The sequence below is a fragment of the Otolemur garnettii genome, unplaced genomic scaffold, assembly GCF_000181295.1.
Source record: "Otolemur garnettii isolate 467f Iridium unplaced genomic scaffold, OtoGar3 scaffold00115, whole genome shotgun sequence".
Taxonomy (NCBI): Eukaryota; Metazoa; Chordata; class Mammalia; order Primates; family Galagidae; genus Otolemur; species Otolemur garnettii.
Window position 1 is genome coordinate 399,848 of NW_003852510.1, and position 25,572 is coordinate 425,419.

The following is a 25,572-nucleotide window of genomic DNA, read 5'->3' on the forward strand; positions in this document are numbered from 1 at the left end:
CCTTTCCTAATGAGGTGGATTTCAGACTGGGGCAGGTCCCCGGGGTACCCTGTCCTAATCCAGAAGGACACGATTAGTGGACCTGCCAGTGGGACCCCATCCTGACAGGTTTGACTCAGACGGTACCTGGCGGAAGGTGTGAGGGAGCCATGCAGAGCTGCCAACTACCTCTAATTCTTTGGAAATCCTCTTAGTCTGCCATGGAAACCCAGCTCAGGAGGTCTTCAAAACGACATGAAGTTATTCACTGCAGAGCTTAGAATTTGTTCCTACCAGCATACATGGTATTCTGGCATTTTTAATCCTCCTCTGTGTTACCAGCCAGTTCACTCTCAAGACTGCCCAGGCTGCCCCAGCAGCATGTAGCAAGTGGGCAAACAGACATGCTCTGTCGGGATGCTCACAGTGCAGGTGGGGGGTGTCCTGCCCACCTCTCCCTTCCCCTACACACCAGGAAGGACACAGAGACAGAAGACACCCAAGGAAAGCCCAGGGCTCTCCCACCAGAGGCTCTGACCCAAGGCTGGGGGAGGCCGACAGGGACTGTCTCTCTCAGCCCCTCCTGCTGGAAGCCATGAAAGCCCCAATGCTATCCAGCTCTTCCTTTAACCTTTAGGCTCAGCATAGCGTAATGTCTACCTAGAGGCTGGAATAATAAAGCCTCAGTCGCTGAGACGGGAAGGGATGAGGTCATCCCACCCAGAGGCACTGCCAGGGGAGGCTCGCTCCCTCCAACACAGTTCCTGGGGCTTCCGCCTGTCCAGCTTTCAGCAGCTCTATGCATAGAGCTCCCTTCACCTTCCTTTGGGCTCTTTTGCACCAAGAAGCAGCTCTTCTTCCCAACTTTACAACATCTGAGTTTCCTTCCACGCCAGAGTGATCGTTGTCTGACTGCTGCCCCGTCCCTCCCCTTATTCTGACTCTCCTGCCCTGCTGCCTCCATGTTCCTGCTCTCCTCACTCCCACCAGGGCTTCACAGTGCACAGCACCATGTTTCCATCCGCTGGCCTCCCCTCTCCCCTGTCCCCCACCCCTGTGCCCAGCTCCCAGGTGAGCTCTGGGCTGAGATGCACAGGGCTCGCTTCCTCCGGAGAGGTCCTCTGAGCCCCTCCAAGCAGAGGCTCCGGGGTCCCTGCAGCACAATCACAACCCACAGCCTGCTCGTGGGCTCTACCCACTCATCCTTCCTTCCCGACTAGCTTGAGACTCTGCTTCTCTCCTCCCTTACCCCAGGAATACCCCATCCCCACCTCCTGTAACAGAGCCCAGCTCTACTTGGGAGGCTGGAGAGCACTATGGCCATACTTTGGAATGCAAAGCATATTGATAGCAAGAACTTCTCAGCTTTGTACAGGGTGGGTGCTCAGGACAAATTGGCTGGACCTAATTCAGCTGAGCAAACCACAGGCAATCCACACATGCTCCCCCACGGACCCATCTGAGGACCGAAACAAAACGTCAGGCCTCCCCTCTCTCTAAAAAAATGTACATAAGGCTGCAGATCTCGGGAGACTGATGGACGTCTTAAAGCCCATTTGAAGCCCAAGGGATTCAGGTAAAAAACCATGTTTTATAAGAATGGAGACTGTACCCATAGCCTCAGAGAAGAACATTTAAACATGATGCTTCTAGAAGAAGGAGAGAGGACAGTAGATGGGAGGGTCTTGGGATAGTTTCCATATTTCCAACAAAATAAAACAAAGAAAAAAACCAACTAGCGAAGGCATCTGATTTAAAACTCTGTAAGTGGAGTTTCTGGCTTGGCAGCAGGGCACCCCCTCCAGTGCTTCCCATAAGCTCTGGTCAGGACCGAGACAAGCAGGAGCTCTGCTCCACCAGCCCAGCAGCAAGTGTGTGGGAAAGGCGATGGATGCCAGAGGCCTCTGCTAGCATCCTTCCAGGGCAGTGCGGGGAAGCCTCCCCCTGAGTTTCAGGGACTATCTCAAGCAGTCTTTGCTAGATTCCTTTCCATCACAGACATCTTACCATTTACACCCTGACCACAAAGCCACAGCCCACTGGTCCCTCCAGCTCCTACACCTCCGGCAGCTCGTCTCCCATAAGCCTCAGGCTCCCAGCCTGTCCCACTCGCGCACATTTATATCCCACTGGAGATGTCAGGGCTGCCGGGTTCAAAGCTGCTCACCAGGCAAGGGTTGTGTTCCCTAAATGACGGGGAGCCAGGGCTCTCCAGCAGCACTCACGGGCCGCGCTGTGGACTTCTACACGGCAGTTCTGCTTCTGCTAACAGGGCTCATCGGGAGGCAGAGATCCAAGTTTCCCTGGATGTGGTGTGGAAAGACACACCCAAATGGTACCAAATTCCAGATTTGGGGAGACCGTGGTTCCAGACAACACTGATGTCTGTCCTGTGTCTGGGCTGTTTTAGTGGCTGCCCCATTGATTCTCACCTCCAGGGATGAGGAAGCCCACTAGAGACAGGGCTCTCCCTGCACGGGTCCCCCTGAGCCTTCTCCTGGGTTTAGAGGTGGCACGGGCCGCCCTGCTCCTACGGCACTTTCAGTTTTGCTTCTGCAGCCTCAGCCCTGCCAGGCCTTGGCTGCAACGCACAGCTGGAGAGCCAGCCCCGTTTACCACAAGGAAACCTGCTTCAGCCAAGATCTTGGGCCCAGTTTTGCTGTCCTCGGCAGTTCTAAAGAAGGTAAAGTGGGACGGCCTGCAGGCACCAGCCAAGCCAAGCAGACCAACTGAGCCCCATCTGGAGCTGGGTCCAGGCTCTGCCAGCTGTGCGGGTGGGGCTGGGAAATGCCAACTCAGCCACATTCCAGCCTCTTCCTTACAAAGCCATCAACAGGCAACACTGGGCAGGAAGGGTGAAGCCGCAGTACAGATGGTCTTTCCTACGGGGGCCATGTGAAAAGCCAGGAGGCTCACACAGCCCATCCCACCTCACCTCTATGTTGAATTTCCCTAGGGTAGGGTGGAGCCAGGACAGGGAAGACTCTGCCAGCTGGGATCTTAGAAATCTTCCTTTGGAACTGACACATGCTCATGGATGCCATGGAAGGGCTGTCTCTGAAGGACTGGCCCCGACAGGAGGGACCAAGGGGATAACTCACTCAGCCAACAAACACACATTGAGAATGGCTGTCACCAGTGACACTCACGGGGTCCCCTCTCCCACCACAGAGGCTGCCACAGACACCCTATTCCACTTTGCTGATTTTTAGTTTTGGACAGCACTGCATTTTGCCACCAAGTCAGTCTAAAAAGGGAGTAGATGCCACCCTCTCTTCCATTCTCTGTAGCTAACAAGTCTTGAAATCCCATTGATTTCATTACAGAAGCTTCAGCAAATCACCCCTTCCCCACAACCCAGGCTCTCAGCACCTGTCACACTGACAACTGCTGGAACCTTCCTGCCCACCTTGAGTAAGATACAGCATAGGGTTAAAAGGGCTAGGCACTAGGGACAAAGTAATGTGAAAAATCCAGGCATCATTGCTGGCCCTGAATATAAAAACAATAGTCACTAGACACAGCACACTATCTCAGCCCTAAGTCACATTTAGCAGGGATAAGAAAAAAGCAAGACAGAAGTGCAGTAAACAGAATGTTTACTCCTCATTTTTTAACCTTTACTCTCTTTGAAGCTTGCTGCTGTGCTGTATTTTCTCGTGTCTGACTTCAACAAAAGCTGGTGAGGATCCCTGGGAGAGGTTGCACCCTTGTCTCTCCCTGCAGAGGGCCTGGTGGTATCGTCCTCCCAGGGCCCCTTAGTTCAATGCAAAATGGACTGAGTATGTATTATTATTTTGTATTGAGTTGCACCAACAACCTTGCTCCCTCCAATCCCACTTCCACAGAGACATCAGGAACTGCGACCCTGGCATGACTCACGAGGCCTGGCATCACCTGGGCTCTGCCTGTGCTGCAGCTTCATCTCCTGGCTGCCCCCTACTGCCTCCCCCGCTTAACCCACACTACTTCCTACAAGTCTTCCCACACACCCCACCTTGTCCATGCCTCTGCTAGATGCTCTTATTCCTGTTCCATCCAGGTTGGGGCATTTTCCCATCTGTGGATGAAGTGTCACACTCTGTGTAAAGCCTGCCCTCACCCACCCTGCCTCCCGAAGCCCTTCATCAGCATCCACTATCTCTACAGGTAATAGATTAAGGGGGAGACACTTTCTTTTCTTCACTGCCCAAACATCTTCCCTGTCCCTTTTCCCCACTATCCCCAAATGGGACTGTTTCCCACTGGCCTCAGCTGATGTCCAGTTTTAATTAGCAGACCCCGAGAGCATAAAGGGAAGATTGGATGTGGCTCTCTTAATCTCGTGCCTGCAACCTCAATTCTTTCTGAATTCCAAAGCCAAGGCCAAAACCGTGGAAGCCCAGACTTCTTAATTCTCTTCATCAGCCCTGTCTCAGACCTGCTACCCAATCTCCGGCTGCCCTGTGCCTCTGCTCCTCCCTCATACAAGAAGGGTGAGTGGAGAGGGCCCACCCACACAGCACCCCAGGTTCCTGGGGTTCCCTTTGTAACCACAGGGCCCTGGTTACAAAGAAGCACCTAAACTTGGTGGCTGGATCCAGTCTTCTGCTTAGTCTTTCAGAAATGAGTAGAATGAGTAGACTCTGATGTGTGCCAGAAAGAGGCCTCATCAAGATATTCCATTCTAGATCAGACGGGGATCCACCCACCATCCATCCGGCCTTCTAGCTATTTTATCGTTTAACACATTGCTGAGCACCTACTGTGTGCCAGGCATGATTCTAATTCTGAGAATAAATATAGCAGAGAAGAAGATAGGAAGGCTTCCTCTCTCATTGGGTGGGAGGAGACAGGTGACACATAAACAAGCCAGTGTAATACCAGACAGTGGGGTCAGAAAGGGATGCTGAGGCATAGGGTGCTGGCCAGCTCCTCTATACTGGGCTGTGCCTGAGAAAGTGACATTTATATGAACGGGCAGGGGCTGGTCATGGGAAGACAAGAGCCTCTCTTGTTTGAGGACCTAGAACATAACAGTGGGAAGGAAAGGAGTGTGTGTGTGGAGGGCAAGGGCCAGCTCAGGGACCCGCTCACTCCCCTCTCTCTCCTCCTTGCCCTGCCCCCATCTCTTCCTTGATTCCTAAGCTATTTCTTGGATCATCTAGTCTGTCTCTTGATTAAAAGTCCAGTCTCCAGGTAACGTAACCCCCCAAAGCAGCCTCAAACCTGTCATTCCCATCAAAAGCAAGTATGGCCGAACTGATACGTGCTTCAAATGAACAACATGTCTTGAAAAGAATATTTAAAAAGACTTCCCTCAACTCTAAATTACACCTAAAATAAGTGTTTTTGAAAAAAAAAGAATCCCTTTCCCTGAGGGCACAATGGTATTAGAAACATTATAAATTTCCTAGTTTTTTATTATCTATAAAAATCCCTTCAGCCTGTGATCAGAGGGGAAGGCTGCAATTCTAACTCCCCCGGCAGCAGGGCCCATGGGTGTCCTTGGCCTGTAGTTGAGACCATGTGGTGCTCAAGAGCCCCAGGGAGGAGCCTGCACCTTCCTTAGGGCGGAGGCAAGATGGCTCGGGGGACCTTGAGCTGGTGGCAGAGCCAGCAGCAGCTTTCAGGGGACTGTGGGCAGGAAGCTCTCAGCACCAGCGTGTCTTAGAGTGTGGTCCTTCTTTTCTCTTTTTTCCTTATGTTTTTAACATAAATATCAGAAGCATGTTTTTGCAAGAAACAACAGGCATTTTTTCATATTTTACATGTAATTAACCCGAAGGCATATAATACTGAGCATGCCTCTTCAAATGCCACCCCTTCCCTGTCCTTGGAGATCCTGACGGTAGCCCTCTCTGTCTCAGATACCAAGCCACCTAGAGCAGCCCCCTCTGTGGCCTGCAGCCCCGGCCTCCCTCTCTCTCAGGCTTGGTGCTGTGCTCCTCCCAGCCCCCACCCTCAGGGAAGCAGAAACAGCCAGAGCCGGAAACCAATCTCAGAGCTCACACAGGACTGGGAGATGCTTGAAGAGCAGTTTCCAAGAGTGGCAGCCTTGGCACTCATGTTTTTTCTTTCTTTTCTTTCCTTTCTGTCTCTTTTCATCTTATTGTGGTGCGGACACTGAACATGAGATCTACCCTTATAAACTATATGGTAAGTGCTAGGACAGAGGTGAAGCCCACAGAAGGTGTCTTGTCTAAGTCAGGAGGCGTCCCAGGAGGCTTCCTGGAAGAGGCGACAGCTGAGCTGAGTTTTGAAGCACAGGAAGACGTTAGCCAGTCAAAGAAGAGAGAAACCCATTCCAGGGAGAAGGGAAGAGTATTGTGACACCAAGAAAGCACACATCCGTAGCTCAGGTAGGCTGGGCTGGGGTGGATGGAGAAGGAGGAGGAAGAGGAGAGAGGTAATGATGAGATGGAACAGAACCCTGCTGACAAACTGCTGAGCTGTAGTACAGTCCCATTAGCTAAAGGGCCAGCTGCACAGCACATCCTCTGGCCGGATTAGCAACTCCCCATCCCCTCTACCATAGCTCTAAGCAGCCACCATTCTACTCTCTGATCCTGCGAGTCTGGCTATTACAGACACCCACGTAAGTGGGATCACAAGGCATTTGTCCTGTCACTGGCTTATTTCCCTTAGCATATTGTCCTCAACATGACAGGATTCCCTTCTTACTAATGACCGACTATTATCCTGCTGTATATGTATATACCACTTTTATTCATCCGTTCACAACTTGGCTGTTGTGCATGCTCACTTTGATATGCCATAGAACTGGGTTTTCAAGATGGCTGCCCTTGGTCTGCCTCACAACACAGGAACCATTGACAGCTATGCTTAGAGTCCCAGACCACCCCCCTAAAAACACACCCTGTGGTCCCGCTGTGCTCACCATTCATAATCAGAAGTCTTATTCAGCATGTCTTACAGGCCCTTTGGGGCCTGGTTCCTACCCATCTCTTCCACGGCCCTGGACTAAAAGCTAAAGACAAGTAGCTCCCAAAGAATAGAGAGGCAGGAAGATTTTTGGCAGAAGGCAGGCCAAAGTCACACGCACACAGCTTCGGGAAGAAGACAGACTTCCAGCCCTTGCCCTCACCAGCCCCACTCTCCCAGCCTCCCTGGGCATCTGAAGAGTCAAACCCCCATTCCCTGCGGGTTGCTCACATTCTCACCTCCCACCTCCAGTGGGTGCTGCTGAGTTAATGGCCTGCACCATGTCAGTGGTAAGCGCATCCAGAAGGCTGGTGATAAATTCCATTTTCTTCCCTTCTGGACAGCCTGAAAGATGAAACAAGATTAGAAAGTAGAAGCCAGGCAAATAATCAAGTAAATTACTTGCTCAACTATCATCCTTTCTAACCTTCTTGAAGTCCTTATTCCACAAAATCCACTTTGGGTTGTTTACTGCTCAGACAATTCTTATAAACTTCCATGGCTCCCAGCGTGGGACCATCAGACCAGATGGATAATAAAGGCTTTCAGTTTCTTCCATTCCACAAATGTGTGCTGAGTACCAACTCAGGCTCTCTGATAAAGGCCGGGGATACAACCATGAACAATACACAGTGTCTTCATCTTCACAAAGTTCACAATATACTCAAGCCAATGGCCAAGCAGTCACCTCAGAATGAGAAAATCACTACCATAGAGGTGAGAACCAGGTGCTACGGGCACACAGGGAGGCACAGAACCCCAATGGCTTAAGTTGACTTCACCAACCCAAGCACCTCCTTTTTGCACTTCGCTTCCCATCCAACTTAGATTGTATTTAGAGAATCTCTGTTGCTAATATTGCCAAGAGTGCTCTGCTGCTGTTTTTCTCATTGCACTGTTCCAGCGAAACACAGTAAAACACAGATGCACCTTCTCGTACACATGCCCTTTCCACGTCTACACCCATGTAGCTCAGTGCTGCTTGGGAACATAACCCACACACATCCACACAGATGGGTGTCCCTATAGATTCATGATCCCCAGCACCACGTGCGCCCTCCACACTACACCAGGCATCCTCTCTGCAGCAACTAGCTCATTCTCTTTCTCCCCAAATCCTCCAAGTCTCGGGGTCAACACTTCCTTCACAGAGAAGGAAGACACCTTAGCGATCTCCGTGGCATCTAAAGCAGCGTCTCCCTGCCACTCGCACAGCACCTTGCTCTTCTCCTTCAGAGCACCTGACATACCTGCTTATCAATGTACATATTCATTGAATTGTAGACAATCTGTTTCCTACTCTCTAAGCTCCCCATCAGTTTTGATCACCAGAGCATACCCCACACCCAGCACACACTAGAATCTCAATTCACATTTGTCAAGGGGATGGCTAAAAGGAGCCACCTTGACCTCCACGACTCCATTTTGTGACAATGATTTCTACCAACCTCCCGTGGAAACCCCCTGACTCTCAGGGACTCTTTGCTTTCATTTCTCACTGGGAGTCCCCATGGGTCCCAGCACTGAGCCAACTTAGTGCTGCCCAAAGAGAACAGGATTCCAAGTCACCAATATTTAATAATTTTACCACAATGTGCAGACCGAGATCTCTATGCATAAGGGGAAACCCAGAATAGCAGGCATTTCAACATCTCAGGGTCCCTGCTGTGTGCCTTGTGTCACACCCATGGTCACCTCGCATTACCAGGGGTCATGTGTATCTGCAGGGCAGGTGACAGTTGAAGCCTCACCCCTCATGACAGAACCCTCCTGGTAAGTTATCCTCTCTTCACAGCCCTGGAAAAAATGATTCGCAATCCCCAAACACCCCAATTGCTCTCCGATGGAGGACATGTTACAGAATTTCAGGGACAGGATTTTAGCCTGATGCTACATTTTAAAGATGACGGGGCAAGTGCAGGGAAGAGGAGCAATGCACTGGAGGGTGCGGGACTAATCAGGGACAGATCCCGCCAGGACACAGGTCCCACGGCTGCTGGCTTCATGCTCCTGCGACGCCCTGTCTGGTGATCCCTGCTCCATTGAACAGACAGACCCAGAGGAGGGGATGACATGGGGGTGGGGGCAACAGAGGAAGGGAGGCATCCACAAGCGAAGCTCATTCCCCACCTGGTAGCTCCCTGTCCTTGAAGGGGTCATCAGCCTCCGTGCTCTTGGCCCTGGCGTCACTCTCACAACTGGGCATCACGTAGCTGGAAGAGAGAGACGTGGGGGTTAGGAGGGGTTGGCAACTGAGCCCCCCTCTGTCACTACTGCCCAGCAATTATCTGTGTTGTCACTAAGCCCAACACACCCAGGGTTGGCAGTAAAATATCTCCTGCACTGTCCAACAGCTGCAAGGCCATCTAAGCATAAATGTTCCCATTGAGACATGTTCAGGCATGTCACTTCAACCACTCAAGCATACTAACCACATCACTTTAGAACTGCACACAGGATTTTCTTGATCCATGGAACCTAGTGACTTGGGCAGGGCAATAACCTTCTCATCAGGAAACTGAGGTCCAGACAAGTTAAATACCATTCTACAGTGAGAGACAGATCTATGACCAGAATCCAGGTCCTAGGGCTTTCTACCAGAAACTCCAGGGGGCAGGATAGGCTCTGGGTGGGCTTACCGAGTGGAGGTCCCAGGCAGTGGGCGCCCCGTGTCCACCAGCACACACCAGCAGTAGCCAGTGGACTGGTGGCACTGCACTGGCTTATAGAGCCCCCCGGGAGCACACTCGGGGATGACGATGCCCTCGCGGGGATTTTGTCGGGCCTCTTCCAGGGCACTCTGTCTCTCCTGGTCACACGAGTGGACTTTCTCTGCAAGAGAAGACACAGTCTTCACAGGTGCTGAATATCACTCCTGCAACTTAGCTTCCCTACTTCTGTGCCCCACACCCAAAGGAAACAGCAAGACCCAGGCCTTGGCGCAGAGAACTGTGGCTTGCCTGCCGGATCACCACAAATAGCTGTGTCTGCCACCAGCCCATAGTGTGGGGACTGGAGGCCCAGAACCTCCTATGTCTGTCTCCACTGGCAGGATTCCTCAGCATTCCCACCCAATAGCTCCTGCTGTAGCAACAGGCTGGCTGGCACTCCTGGGCTGCCTCTTAGGTGGCCGTTTGCCCTCCCTGTTCCAGAAAGGTTCCTGCAGATGTACCGTCTGCTGGTTCCAGGAGGGTGGGCACAGAGGCTTGGCTGCTTGGCAGGAATGCCTGTGTTCCAAGACACAGCAGAACAGAGCCACAGGCTAGCCTCATGTGGAAGGATGCTCAGCACCCAAGAGGATTAGAAGGTGAATTCCGGCCCCTTCCTGCCCTCCAGCATGAATGAAATAGGCTGAATGCACTCAAATCCATTACACAACACTGCTTCCATCCCGTGGGAGAGAAAGCAGGCCCAGCAGGAAGGTGTCTGCACTTGTGGCGGCCTCAGGAGCATGTGAACACATCTGAACAGCCGAGCCTGGTTGCTCCAAGGCCAGCCCCTGGGCTGAGACAGTGCATGTTGAACTGGGCCGGCCCGGCCAGCTCCAGGGTCTCTCACACCTGCACAGCCCCTTATGGGAAAACCCTACTCAGTCAGCCGGTCAAAAGACTTTCTTCTATTTAGTGTTTTTGTTCTTACTTGTTATTAAAAATAAATGGTGTTGGGTTTCTTTTCTTTTGGGGGGTGGTTTCTTTTCTTATATAAAGACAGGTTTTAAAACATTCTTTCAAGCACCCTTAATCCCACCAGAGTTAAACACTGTACCTCCCCTGAATCTTCAGTTATGCCCATACACTTCATGCAAATACCCAGGCATACAGTGACTTACCTTTTTTTTTTATAAAAAGAGGGTCATATCACAAACTTTTACTATTACTTCATTCATTTATTTATTTAATAACATTATTCTACCATGTTCCTCTTAACGAAATTGACAGGAACATAGACTTGGCATCCTATGGAATTTTTCCAGTGTATTACAAAAACACCAGTCCTAGAGCCAGGAACTCGGTATCAGCAACCTGGAGAACCATGCTGTTCACTCAACACTGCCAGTGATCAAAACCACAGCAAGTCAACTCTACTTTAAAGTGGCCAAACCCCTTGAAACACTGGCTCTGTTAATGATACACACATATGTAAAGGTGTGTGATGAGACACCAAGCAGCCTGATGCTGTTTTAGAGTGAAGCCAGATGATGGGAAAACCATTCTCGTCTCACTGTGAGGAAAAACAACAGCTCAGTGATTCTCACTGCAGGATGAGGGGACTATTTCCCCAAAAGCATAAAAATATCTGAGGGACAGGAAGCAGGTATGTATAGCATATTCACCACTAAAATACAGTTTCGAATTTGGAAAATTAAAAAAAAACTATTGTTTTCATAACGCAAATGTAACAGAGCTAAACAGAATCCTCTTGGCCAGAGAAAGAAGCGTTGGACATAGTTGACATCAGACTAGGAATCCTGTCCCCAATGGGAACTCCCACCAGAACAGCATCAGGAGGACGTCTAGCAGAGGGACAGAACTGGGTGAGGACAGCGGCCTTGGGAAGGCTAGTGAAGGACCCAGAACTTTGCCTTCAGCCCCTGACTGGGAAGGTGCCATGGCAACTTCAGGGGGATTATGTAGGAATTTTTCAATCGCTCCCCCCCAATTTGGTAGCCTTATTTTCCTACCTCATATTTCATGCCATGAAAGAGGCAATAGAGGAGCAAAACCAAAGGAAAACATCTTTTTACTGGCACCACGTTCGTGTAACAACCTCTGACAGAGGCTTTAAATTAAGACTCCCCAGGCCAACCTTCTAAGGCCATAAATCAGACTGAAAGCGAGAAGCAAGGGGAGCAAAAGGAAATGTCTCCAAGGGCAGAGAGAATGATGGAGCTGACTTCACACCACTGGGGCCCGAGACCCTCAGACATGTGGACAGGAGCCGTCTGGGCAGAGGTGCAAACTCATGACTTGGGGCCTTGTTGGTGGATTCCTGGACGGCCCTGTGGGCTGCTTTCAAATGTTTATAGTCACTATCTGCGAAGGTCTATGGAGAACAAAATCCTAAAAATGATAAAGCTCACGAATTTGGAAAAGTGGGCAGCAGCACGTGGGTTTAAAGAGAAGGCTAAATGCAGGGCTTACCACTTTATTATTTTATTGCTTTTTATTTTTTATCTGTGTATTACTTTATTATAGTCCCTGCAAGCCTACATGCCCTCTAAGAAAAAGACGAGAGTGGTTTAATCATAACAGGACCAATCATTTGTGAAGAGTACACAGAGTTTGTCTTCCAGCAAAGAGAAAAGTCTTAAAATCATCTCTACAACAATAACAACAAAAGCCAACATCCATGGAATAACCTGTGCCATGTGATTGATTGAGGGCTTCACTTGTACCACTCCTTTGCCCATGTGAGGTGGGCACATTATTACGACCATTTAGCAGACAAGGAGGCTGGACTCTGGAGAGATTCATGGATTTTCCCGAGTTCACTCTGCCAGGAGAGAGGAGAGATGGGGATCCTGAAGGTCGAGCCCAGCCTGCTAACCTCTAGGCAGTGCTGCTTCTAACCATTTGCTCTAGGAGAAAAATACATGTATCTTTTACAGTAAGCCCTTTCAAGTGAGTTTCTCTGCAGCCTCCCCCAACTAAGTGCGCTCAGAATGAAGTGTGTTCGCCACAACACAGCTTCTCTTGAACCAATAATGTCTGCTCAGCTTGTGTCCAGTACAAATCTTGCACGCAAGTGTTTTTCTCTCTTTGCCTCAGACCTGGAAAACTTACAACCAAATTTGTAACTCACCCACCAACACAGAACTATAAAATGAATCACAGTTGTTAGCATCTATTCGAGTATTCACTGTGTGCTACACTTAGTAGCAGATGCTTTACCTGGGTTACCTCACTTTGAAGTCACCACAAGCCTCTAAGATAGGTGTTAGTATCCTCTCAGAGCAGAGGAGGATGCGGGGACACACACTGGCTGCATAACTGGATCAAGATCACAGAACTAGGAAGCAGCAGAGCTGGCGTTTCAGCACTCACTATGTTCTGCCCCTCTCTGCAACAGCATCTCTCATCGCCAAAGGCTAATCTGGTTTTTACTCTAACCTATATTTTTCTTTTAGTCAGTATGGGAGATTATGACAAATGGTCCCCAGTGAATTGCACCTGCCTGTATCCACACCTTGAGCGGACCCCTCCATATAGACTCTGACTCTCTTTGACCAAGTGAATGGCAGAGGTGATGCTGCGTGTCAGTCCGAGGCAGCTCCCACTTTCACTTGTGTGGAAGCTTCCCTGAGAGCACCACATAAGGAGGCTGGTCTAGCCCACTGAGCAATGAGAGGCCACCGAGAAGAAACAGAAGTGGTTCAGCCTATAGCCAGCACAACTGCAGGCATGCAAGGCAAGGGGAAAGTCCAGACCAGCCACTCCTCCATCTAGAGGTCAGGAGTGAAGTCAGATAAAACCAGTCAAAGAACCACCTCACCAACCTACATATACATTAAAAAGAATAGATTATTTCTATGGTTAGCCAGTAAGTCTTGAAGTGGTTTTTTACACAGAAATAGACAACTGAAATATCTAGATCTGATCGACCATTTACCAGTCTACCCTGTAAGTATTTCTGTGTCCCCTGCAAGACCTTCAATCAATCACTCAATCAATCCTGCAGGGCCTCTCTAAAGGTCACACAAATGTGAATAAGAAAGTACCAAGGAACACAAGCTCATTTCACACCTGAGGACCCAGAAGCCAGCCCATGCCCACCCTCTGGCCGCCACAGTCACCTCCCAAATGCATCTTGACGTGCACATCCATCAGTTTCCCCAGGTGCCAAGAAGTCGCCTTCCAGAATGCAAGACAGGGGGTCTATTTCACAGGTGTTTTCTCAGTGACCATGAGTTCAGAGAGGGAGCGCCCCAGAAGTGGGCACACACTATTTTAAAACATTCCATACTGACTAAGAACATTCTGCTTAGGAAAGTTCAGGGGAGGATGACAAGATTAGAAGTGCTGGGCTGGCCGGGACCCTCTGTAAACACTTGGAAGACATGAACACAGGGCACAAGGAAGTATCAAGCTGTCCGGGAGGGACGGGAGCACACGGCCACACATGCTTCCACACGCACATGCCAGCCTCTATAATCCTATCCCTGGGATGGTGCAGAGAAGTGAGAGCCAGGTCACTCCCCACTTGGCAATGAGTGGTTGGTCTCACTCACAAACCTCTCCTCTGTCTGAGAGGAGAAACACAACAGAAAAGCATCCGGTGGAAGAAATGAGACCACGCCCAGCCCTGCCGCCAAAAAACACACAGCCCTCTGGACCACCAGTTCCACACAGCACGGGGCAAGGAGGACCACGGTGCAGTGCAAGAGGCAGAGCAGGGCACAGGAGAGGAGAGACGAGGTTGGCCCCTGTCTCCAGGCCCAGGGCATGGATTCCTTCATGTCTCACAAAAGAGGGTGAGCGTGGAGCACAGGTCTGTCTGTTACGGCTAGCCCAGGCCTCCGTGCCTCTCAATCACTCATGGTGATTAGGAGCAAAGGGGAGCACAGATCACCTAAATCCTCACCTAGTCCCCAGTCTTGATTTTAGCCCAGAGTTTAGCCTTCTATCCTGAGAACCTTTTCTCTCTCATCATCTATTTTCTTTTCTCTTCTTTCTTTTCTTTTTTTTTTTTTTAAAGCAAGCATGGCCAACAAACATAAACATCACGGATTGGAGTTTGAGCTCTTGGGGCTGGGCTTCCTCTCTGTAGGCTGCCTTCCAGAGCAGGAACTGCTAAAACATGAATCGGGCAGAAAGGCTGAGCTCCTGGGTAACTCAAGCACTTTCTGAAAGTGCAGTCAGCAGTTATCAGTGGCCCAGCCACACCATGAACTTTCTGGAGATGGTGCACAGGACCCTCATGGTGGTGGGGATGGTGGAGTCAGGGGAGGGATGGGTGGAGAGAGAGGGCTGTCGTCAGACAAGGTCTATGTGACTCGGGGTTCTGCAGAAGAGAACTGACAGGAGAGAGAAACAGAGACAGATGCACATGAGATACACACATACCTACACAGAGAGACAGAGATTTTAAGGAATTGGCTTATGGTGATTGCAGAAGCTGGTAGGTCTGAAATATGTTGGGCTGGCCAGTAGGCTAGAAATTCAGATAAGAGTGATGGACAGTCTTGAGTCCAAAATCAATAGGGTCAGGTCAGTAGGGTGGAAACTCGGGCAGGATTTCTTGTCTTTTTAAGAAACCTCAGTGTTTGCTCATCAGCCTTTCAACTGATGAGATGAGGCCACCCGCATTACAGAGAGTAATCGGCTATAATTTGAAATCAACTGACTGAAAATGTTATTCACACCCACAAAATACCTTCACAGCAAGTTCTAGATTAGTAATTTTCAACTGGTGTGCCTTGAGAGAATCTTAGCTGTGCTGTGAAAATTTTTACAGATCACTAAAATATTTTCAAAAGAAGTTCAAAGCACAGTAAGTATATTCTTTTTTCTTTTTACTTTTTTTTTTTTGTAGAGACAGTCTCACTTTATCACCCTCTGTAGAGTGCCGTGGCATCACACTGCTCACAGCAGCCTCAAACTCCTGGGCTTAGGCGATTCTCCTGCCTCAGCCTCCCAAGTAGCTGGGAGTACAGGTGCCCGCCACAACACCCGGCTATTTTTTTGTTGCAGTTTGGCCAAACCCACCACCTTCGGTATATAGGGCTGGCGCCTCACCCACTGAGCCACAGGCGCCGCCCTTACCTTTTTTTTAATCAACATAAATTTAAGTGTGTCATGAAAGTTTAACTATAGGTTCAAGTGTGCTGTAAGATAAAAAAAAAGATTGATCTAGATTTAACGTTTGACCAAACAACTGACTACAGAGGCCTGGTCAACTTGACACACACAAGGAACTATCAAAAGGTCTATATGAAAAATGAATGCAAGAAAACAGCCTAAACTTATAGAGAACCATACACAGAAGCGTTATAGGCTGTAAAAACACAGACTGAGAAAACGTCCTGATGAATGATGCGATCTTCCCAGAGCAAGAGCAGAGGCCCTCTTAATGGAAGCCCAGCTGGTAATGCAGGTGCCTCCTCAGGCCATGCTGAGAGAGAGTTACACTCCAGGACAAGGGGGTGAGCAGCTGGCAAGGCTCAGGACAACGTCCTGAGAGAGAAGGACCTAACACAGAACTGAGTAACACAGAAAATCACGGCTTGGGAAGAGGATATGAAGAGGGTCTGGGGCCTTTGTGGCCTCAGGTGCTCCCCCAGGCTGTTACTGGGGTTGTGGGTACCACATGCAAACATCATGTCCGGCACCAAGAAGCCAGAAATGTTCAGTAGAAGACGTAGCAAGCAGCAGCAAGGCATGGTGGCTCACGCCTGTTATCCTAACACACAGGGAGGCTGAGGCAGGTCTACTGCTTGAGCTCAGGGGTTCAAGACCAGCCTGAACAAGAGCAAGATCCCATTTCTACTAACAGTATAAAAATTAGCCAGGTGTTCTGGTGGGTGTCTGTAGTAACCAGCTACTTGGGAGGCTGAGGCAGGAGGATCTCTTAAGCTCAGGAGTTTGAGGTTGCTGTGAGCTAGGCTGATGCCACAGCACTCTAGCCTGGGCAATAGAATGAGACTGTCTCAACAACAACGAAAAGAAAGATATAGCAACCAGGAGGAACAAGTCCTGGGATCTTAATCTGCTCTTACAGGGCTGCCCTCCACCCCTGAAGCCTTCTTCTTCTACTCCCACCCTAGACCAACGGGAAGGAGCAGTCTGGCCCTCCTGTGTGCCTGTCCCCCACCTGCTCCTGAGCCTGGGCACCCTGGCTCACTAGACTGCAAGCTCCTAAAGGCAAGGACTCTGCCACATTCTTACTGGTCCTTCACGCACCCATCCCTGGTGCCCAACCCCTACTCACAGGATAAAGATGGAATCTTGGGTGTGCAGGACCTGTAACAATTATTTAGTCCAGAATCCCTCTTTGCTCAAATCCTCTGTTGTGCCATCCCTCCCACAGAACTCCAGTCTGACACTTCAGAGATGGGCCTTGCACTATTGAGTAAATGGCAGGGGTAAGACCACAGAGGCTGAAAAAAAGCATCTATCCCTTTGACTCATCCTGGGAAATGCTACCCTCAACACTCAAGACCATCAGGCACTGGAAAAAAATCAGTAAAATGTTATCCAGCCTGAAAAATGAGAGGAGCATGCTTATGTTTCATTGCAAAAGGAATCATCCTACCAGCCAAGAATATTAAGGAAAACAAACACCAGCGTTGTGTCACCTATGATGACCCTGAAACCCCCTCAAATACCTCACGCCCACCTACCCTCCTATCAAAAATGTAAGAAATGCTGAAAGATAACCCAAAATAACAAACTGTGTATTAAAAAACAACCTTTCCAAATCACAATGTGAAATTCCAGAGGCGTAGGAAATCGTGCGGCTCCTGCCTCAGGACTCCGCAGGCCGGCATGGGAGTGTGTGATATCGGGACCATTCCAGAAGTGCTGGGTGGCTGAGAATTTGGCAGAGGAACGGACGGAAGAAGCAGAAAGAGGGAAGACAGGAACAGGTTTAAGGAACTGACTTTGCTGTTCTGGAAGGGCCAATGCAGGGACGAGACCTGCTGCTCCGGGGAGGGGCCCTCCTGGAGTCCAGGGTCTTTGGGAGTGATTTATGCTCCATCACTGAGCAGACCCTTTCTGTTTATTTAGCCACATCGGGGTTTAGCACCTATGGGTTCAAGCCAACTATGTTATTTTTCTTACTTGTGGACTTTTCACTTTCTCACAGGAGGGGCTAAGTGACCCCCAGAGGATCATTTTTCCAAGCACCATTTGCTAGGCTGGCTCTCCCTTTCCACCATTCCTGAATCTCAACAGCCACGTGACTCAGACTTATCCGGAAGAGGAGGGGAGCCCACAGAAGCACTGCTCAAGGCTCCTTTCTGAAGGAAAGGCAGACAACTGACAGGGAAGGGAAAAAGCCAGTCACTGGCAAACAGAACAACGTCATCCCTGAAACTGTGCTCAGGTGTGTATCAGGTAGCAGTGAGGGTGGGGAGAACAGTAACAAACTTGACACAAATGTAAAAGTCGCCTCTTTCACTGGAATGGGTTTCCCCATCTCCTTGAAGCTAAAAAAAAAAAAAAAAACCCTTTCCCCCACAGAACAGAGAGCAAAAGGAAGTGAACAGCCTATCACTGTCACCGATTGTAAGCTACGAAGGCAGCTCCAGGAGGGCTTCTCTGGGGAGGCACCCTTCTGATTAACTCACTGGCCAAGAGAAGCATCTCCACCCTAGAAGCCAGGTGAGGATGGTATAAAAGCTCAGCTGGATGGCTGTTCTCACATATCAGAAGGAACTTAGGGCACTCAAAGGGACCTGGAGTGGTGAGTGGGGAAGCTTGGGCTTCCTTGGCAAAGCTGAAAGCTTTGGTACGTATCTGTCACTCCACTCCTGCACACTTCCACCTGAGGGTGTGGCATGGTGGAAGGTTCTGTCACTAAGCCATAGAAGTCCACAATCCTTAGAACAGAGGCAGTATTGTATAGTGGAACGGTCAAGAGCACCATCTTTGGTGTCGATGAATTAGGCTCTACCAGCTGTTAGCTCTGTGACCTTGGCCAGTTAAGTTCTCAAAGTCTCAAGTTCCTCACCTGTAAAAGCAAGATAGCCCTCGCACATGCCTCATAGGGTCAGTATATGTAAAGCATTTAACCAGTGCTCTAGTAGGTTGATAAAACTGCTCTTATTAACAGCTGTCCAAGGGGACGGTGTCCTCAGCAAACATGGAGTAATATGATCTTCCTGCCTTCTCCAGTGATTGATTAGCCTCCTCACCTGGACTGCATTGGCTGACCGAGGACAGGGTGACGAGAAGTCTGCCCCAGATGCAGTTAATAAAGTTTAGCAGGTGAACTAAGAAGTATATAGAGCTAAGAGTCAGTCTGCTTTTTATAATTACTGTGCCAACAATTCAAAACAACGTCAATGACAAAATATTCCTCCCCACTGGGGTGGACCATACCATCGCCCCCACCCCTTGGCACCCCACTGCCTGATGGTCAGCTCCTCTCTTAGATGTTCCTTGTCTTCGTTCCTCTTAGCACCAGAGGCCTTGGCTCATAATAGTTGTCGCAGACACAAAGCCCTAACCAGTCTCTTGTATCCTCCTTTAAAATTAAGTGGCAGCTCGGCACCCATAGCTCAGTGAGTAGAGTGCCAGCTACATACACCAAGATTGGTGGGTTCGAGCCGAGCCCAGGCCTGCTAAACAGCAATGACAACTGCAACCAAAAAATGGCCAGGCATTGTGGCAGGCACCTGTAGTCCCAGCTACTGGGGAAGCTGAGGCAAGAGAACACTTAAGCCCAAGAGTTTGAGGTCACTGTGAGCTATGATGCCACAGCACTCTACCCAGGGCAACATAGTGAGACACTGTCTATAAAATAAAATGAAATAAAATGAGTACTACCAGATTCTCAGGCCCTTCACACTAGTTAGACAAGGATAGGTGCTCTTCCCCATCCGAACTAAGCTCCCCAATTTCCTGTGGAGCTCAAGTACCAGGAAGGGGCTGAGTCAAGGGCAAGACTGCCTGGTGCTTCCAGGTTTCCCCTCGTACTTCATGCCTCTTCCCACAGTCTCGCCATGTGGCCTGCGAGCCACACTCAACCTGCTACCTCTTGGGGGGCTTCGTCTTCAGAGAAAAGCTAACACTGCCTACTCCACATCCCTGCTACCATCTGAGGGCACCTACTTACGGGGATGTGTACAGCTGGCGCTGTAAATAGGGCACGCTGTCGGGATGAAGTATCATGGGTGAGGAGGTGGAAGGGAAAATTACAAACCAACGTCTAAATAGTTTCTCCCTACATAACCTAAAATGGCCATGCGTGGCTCACTATGGTCTGAAGTGCTGACCGCTTCCTTCCCACACAGAGACTAAGTTTCTAAGGAGTAGGGAAGCACAAGATAGAAATGCTACACAGGATATTTTTTCTAGGATGGATCGTTCCCATATTACACGTAGGCATTTTTCTTTTTAACTCTTCCCCCAAAGCATCACTGAGTCACATCCACTCAAATTTTAGTGAAGTTCCCAACTCTATTGACTCACGCCATTAATTAAGCAGATATGACTCCTCCTCCACCAAAAAGGATATGAAATGCATTTAAAAAACAGCATTTTTGCAATGAACAAGTACTAAAAAATGACAAGCTGTATTCTTTCTAGTTTTTCATTCATCCTGACCACATAGGTTCTGCACTTTAAGGACCAAGCGCCAATGAATAAAAACGTAGGCAAGAAAGGAGGACAGGGAACAGACAAAAATGGGAGAGGGAAGAGATATTTTTCAATTTCTCAAAGTAAAGTATCAAAACTTCACTTTTTACTCCCCCAAACACGAATGTTGCATAGATATGTTCATAAGACGAATACCCTGCCACTTCCAAAGTCATTTTACAAATAAACATAGGATGAGGGCCCTCAAATCAAAGCAGAGACTGTAGTTGACTTCCAGAAAACTGGAACAAGCTGGTGACAATATCTGGGCAGGATATCTGATTTCAGTTGTTTTAGCAGCAGAGGCCAAAAGGAAAATATCGGGACACATGGTTTTGCTATCAAACACTGAAAAGCATACAAACTCACCTCCAGAAACAAAGCCTGTGCTGGTCCAGCAAGTCCCAGCACCGGATCCCGCTGCACTCACCTCCACCCACGCCACGCCTTTGTGTTCCGAGCAGACCACGTAGGGTAAAGGCGTGAGGCAGCCGGGAAAGCTAATTTTAAGACACGGTAAAAATGGACTCTGCGGCTAGGCTCTCTGGGGCCTCCAAACGGGGTTTACCACTCCTCTCCGCAAAGGGAAAACTTTGGAAAGAACAAGGCCTTTGCAGCCATGGAGGAAGCCATGAGGATGACAGGCCCTATCCCTGGCGTAATTCTACTGGACCAAGGCACCTGCATCACATGGGCAGACACCCAGATGGCCAGTTATAGAAATAAACATCCAGGGTTTGTTTTCATATAGATATTTTAAATGCACAAGCCCAGACCCGACCTCGGCTGCTAACGTTAGTGGATTACTCATTCTTCCTCCCAATCACGTCATGTGCGCGATTCCAGGTGGCTGCGGGGTATTTGCTTACAACGGGCTACTGCTGGCTTCCCTGTGAGCTGTTTATTTTTCCAGGCCTCAGGTCATTACATCAGCCGGTGGTTTCTAGATGAGCCAAGAGTCAGCCTGGGGGTTGGGGGGGAGGCCAGCCAGGAGGTGCAGCTGCCTCAGTGACCCCAAGTCCCAAGCAGAGCAGCTATCCCAGCGGGAACTTCCCGTGTGAGGGAGAAGCAATACAAAATATGTCCCAGGCCCCGAAGCAGGCCTGGAAGGGCAACGCTCTGACTTCCGGTAGGTAAGGATGGGATTCCGTGAGCAGCTGACCTGAGGCAGGTACAGTGACTTGGGCAAACACAGACACTCTCATGTGTGAGAAGGAGTGGGTCATTTTGATGGCAAACTTGTAAGAAATGCATTTCTACTCTGTGTGCCTGGTGATGGCTCTGTCTCCAGGGAGCAGAATACCCATGAGCTGCTCCATTCACTGAGGGAAGCTCTGCTGGCCGAAGGCAAAGGAGGAAAGGTGTGGTTCTTTGGAATTTAACTCACAGGAGGACCAGGTTCAGATCATGATAGAAGTTAACTAGGAAAGACGGGAAGACAGGAAAAGGGGCAGGAAGCAGAGTGGGACGTCACACCACTGCACTCCACTCAAGGCTACGAGGGTTACTTTAACCCCCCTGCAGCTGAGGGAAAGAGTGTGGGCCTTGGGAGCATTACCACGTCACCCCAGGAAGAGTTACGGCTTACAAGACCATATTTCTTGAGAGACTGTGCCTTCCCAGAGGAGAAAGCACAGAATTTTGTCACACAGAAACAAGAAGACATAAATCACAGCTGTAGGAAAACATCTTCAGATAATCAAATTAGAAGCAGGGGGACATAAGATGAAGAATTAGATAAAACCAAATTCTTGTCATTTATTTTAATCTTACTACCCTCTTCTGTAAAATGTAAATGGTTTAAAAAAACATATTTGAAACTCTAGGTTTATTAAGAAATGCTTCTGACACACAAAAGTCTCAGCAAGAGTTCCTGTTTCCCATAAAAGCAGAAGAGGGTCTGGCCAACACTCATCATGGAGAAGGTGCTGCTCCCGAGTGCTCGGGTGTTAGGCGGCCAGGTACATTGTCCTCCTGAACTCAGGAAGAATTCTTGGTGCTCCAAAGTGACAATGGAGTAGAGGATTGAAGAGGCCAAAACGGCAAATGCATCAGAGCTGAGCCTGCCAAGCACTCCAGCGGCTACACTGACCACAGCGAGCCCAGGGCAAAGCCTTAAAAACAAGGACCAAGACTTCCAGGAGGAGAGACGGGAACTGGGAAAGGCTGCAGGGCTATGTGTCATGTTATTGCAAAACCCTGGCTGCCCAGTGGAGTCTTTCCAACATCAACAGTCCCCAGGCCAGAAAACAAACCCGGCGTCACAGGGTCTGAGTGTGAAAAAAGGAAGTTTGGGGTGTAACAGAAACTGGGATAGCCTTTTTGCCTCTGAGAGGTAGCTGAGAAGAAGAGCTCTTACCCTCATGGCTTTGCAGGGTCCCCTGGAAGCTCCCCTACAGATTCAAGCTGAAGAGCACCTGAGCCCAGACAGAATCTTCCAGCAAACTGTAATGGAAACCATCCCAGGTGTTTGACCAAGAGGCTCCATCCTGACCAGAGCCAGCTGCTCAGACACGAGTTATCACTAAAGTATATCTGAAGTCTCCTTAAAACAAATGTGATAACACATGAAAAGTGGCTAGCAAAACGCATAAAGATACTCTGTCAAGAATAGCCACTGTTGGGTGGTGCCTGAGGCTTAGTGGGTAGGGTGCTGGCCCCATATACCAAAGTTCGAACCCGGCCCTGGTCAAACTGCAACAAAAAATAGCCGGGCGTCATGGCGGGTGCCTGTAGTCCCAGCTACTCGGGAGGCTGAGGCAAGAGAATCACCTAAGCCCAAGAGCTAGAGATTGCTGTGAGCTGTGACGCCATGGCACTCTACTAAGGGCGACAAAGTGAGACTCTGTCTCTAAAAAAAGGAAAAAAAAAGGAATAGCCACTGTTTTGCTGCTTTTTAAAATCATGTATTGGTGCATTGACTATGTGCCAGGTCCTATATAGAAGCTGTTGAGTCTTCACAAAGATCCTGCCAGGCACTGATAACTCAGCTTTACATATAAGGAATTCATGACTCAGGAATTAATTAACTTTCCCATGCCCAGCAAGCCTCTCAGTGTGGAGCCAGCACTGGAAGCCAGGTCTGCAGGTCTGTCTGACACTTAGGCCCATGCTTTTGCCATTACCTGGTTTATCTCCACTAAAAGGTCCCCTACCCTCTGCCTTATGAAAGCCAGGCAACCATTTGTGAGAGCATACTCCAGAGCAGGGTGCTAAAGTGTGAAAAGGTCCATATGAGATGCTGAAGAGTTTTGTGTGCTGCCTCAGGAGTCCCTGTACTGAGGCAGGCTTACCTGGATACATCAGGAATTGCCTTCTGCTTAGTCTACGAGACAGGCCACAAAACTGGACTAAGACAGCCCCATACACACACTCCCATCCAGTCACATATACCAGGGCCCAGAAAGCTTTTTCTGTAGAGGGTCAGATAGTAAATATTTTAGGCTTTGCAGGCCACGTAGGCTGTGTCAATCATACTACTGCAGGAAAAAAAAAAAAAAAAAACAGTCAATCCACAAATAAGCATCTCTGCCTGTTACTCAGTAAAACTTTATTTGCAAAAAACAGGCACAAAGTCACCTGGCAAACCCTCTTTTGAGGCCATATCTTCTAGATCTAATTACAACAAAAAGACTGACAGGCCCTCAGTCAATAATAATCATGTTGGAGAAAGTCCTAGTTTAGTAGGAGATTCCTAAGTCATCAATCCATAACAATTATTCATGGTCTCAGTTTCTCCTAGAGAACTGTTAAAGCTGCTCCAACAATCCTGTTCCATACACTATTCTTACAGACATAACTGGGGCCAACCAGGAAAAAATAAATGTGGCTGGGTTGCTCCAACAAAAGGTAGATAGTTGTACCCACCTGGAAATGATTTCCCAGCATGACCCTTTATCCAATTGGAAAATAGAAATGGAAAGGAGAACTACAGTGCAAGCAAAGATTATCAACTGACTTTGACATTACTACTTTACTATGCTCAGCGGGTACAGCCCAAGACAGGCACTCTATTCCCAAGGATAACTAGTTTTCTCCAGCTCAACTACTTGCTAGCTGTGACTCAGGACAAGTTAAGTTAGGCAAGTTAGGCTCTTTCTCAGGCTCCATCTCTGCTTCAGCAAGACTGGGACAATGATTATCTCATAGGGTTATGGCAAAGTTCAAATGAGATGGCAAATGTTAGGTTCCTCAGGAGCAGACTTGAACTAGCCATTATGACAGTGCTATTCTCATTTTACTGATGACGGTGATGACAACCACTTCTCCTCGTCCCTTCCCCAAAGCCATCAAACACATTGAGTGAGGTTCTATAATAGACGAGATAGGTAGGTAGTAAAGGCCTTGTACCCACAGAGATTATACTCCACCTGGAGGAATCAACTGCTGATAGGTGAAAAGGAAATTCAGGGAAGCAGTTTCTGAATGTCAAGTGAGCTTTTCAGGCAAAAGGTGCTGTCTATCATTCAGAGAGCTTACACTCTTATCTACTACTTGGTCACAGAATGAGACCTTTCACTGGGGTCTTGCAAACCTTCCAGGGTCTTAGGGACTATATAGACAGTTGCAAGTGTTACCTTGAGCACCATGTACTGTCGGCAGCAGAACCGCTTCTCATTGCCTAATAATGAAGCAGAAGGGAGGAAGGTCCTAAGAAGCAGCCTGTCTAATAGATGCCTTTGCTTATGGCAACAATCCTAAATTCTTTCCTGATTGAAGACTTCTCAGATAACCACTATCGTTAATATTCCCCTTATTCCTACCAGTAATGATAATAATAAATTCACCTACTTACAATTGATCACTTGACTGGGCATCAGTTAAATACTACACGGACATTAATTTAGATCACCTTTAATCACAGTCCTTAGAAGGAGAGATGATGGTCCCATTTCACAGATGAGAACAAAGGGGCATTATATGATTTGACTGGGGTCACTCACTAAGGGTTGGAGCTAGAATGCAAACCTGGGTTTTGCTGATTCCAAAGCCTGTGCTTTAACCACCACAGTATTGTATCAAAGACTGTGACCCAAGGGAGTCGACACAGTCTCCTTCAACCCCACCATCTCATGGCACTGGCTTTTATCAAATAGTGGACCAGACACATGAAGAGGTACTGACCACCCAGGCTGCAGAGGAACTCAACCAATGCTGCTTAAATTCAACCCTGGGTCTCTACCACTCCTTGCACTCTATTGTACACGCACACAATGCCACTTTGCCCTACAGGCGCACACCGCCACCTTGCACTCTATTCTACAGGTGCACATTGCCATCTTGCACTCTACCCCACAGGCGCACACCGCCACCTTGCACTCTACCCTACAGGCGCACACCGCCACCTTGCACTCTATTCTACAGG

General features: G+C 48.9%; 1 protein-coding gene across 2 annotated transcripts in view; it reads right to left on the bottom strand.

The window, feature by feature from the left end:
* SMOC1 (SPARC related modular calcium binding 1) overlaps positions 1 to 25,572 on the bottom strand; it is a 153,514-nt gene that overhangs the window by 9,854 nt on the left and 118,088 nt on the right. For both annotated transcript variants that reach the window (XM_003797357.3, XM_012809878.2), the window contains exons 8-10: positions 9,543 to 9,735; positions 9,034 to 9,116; positions 7,143 to 7,248 (exon numbers count right to left, since the gene is read on the bottom strand). In XM_003797357.3, the coding sequence (XP_003797405.1) occupies positions 7,143 to 7,248; positions 9,034 to 9,116; positions 9,543 to 9,735 (382 nt within the window). The remainder of the gene's footprint in view (positions 1 to 7,142; positions 7,249 to 9,033; positions 9,117 to 9,542; positions 9,736 to 25,572) is intronic.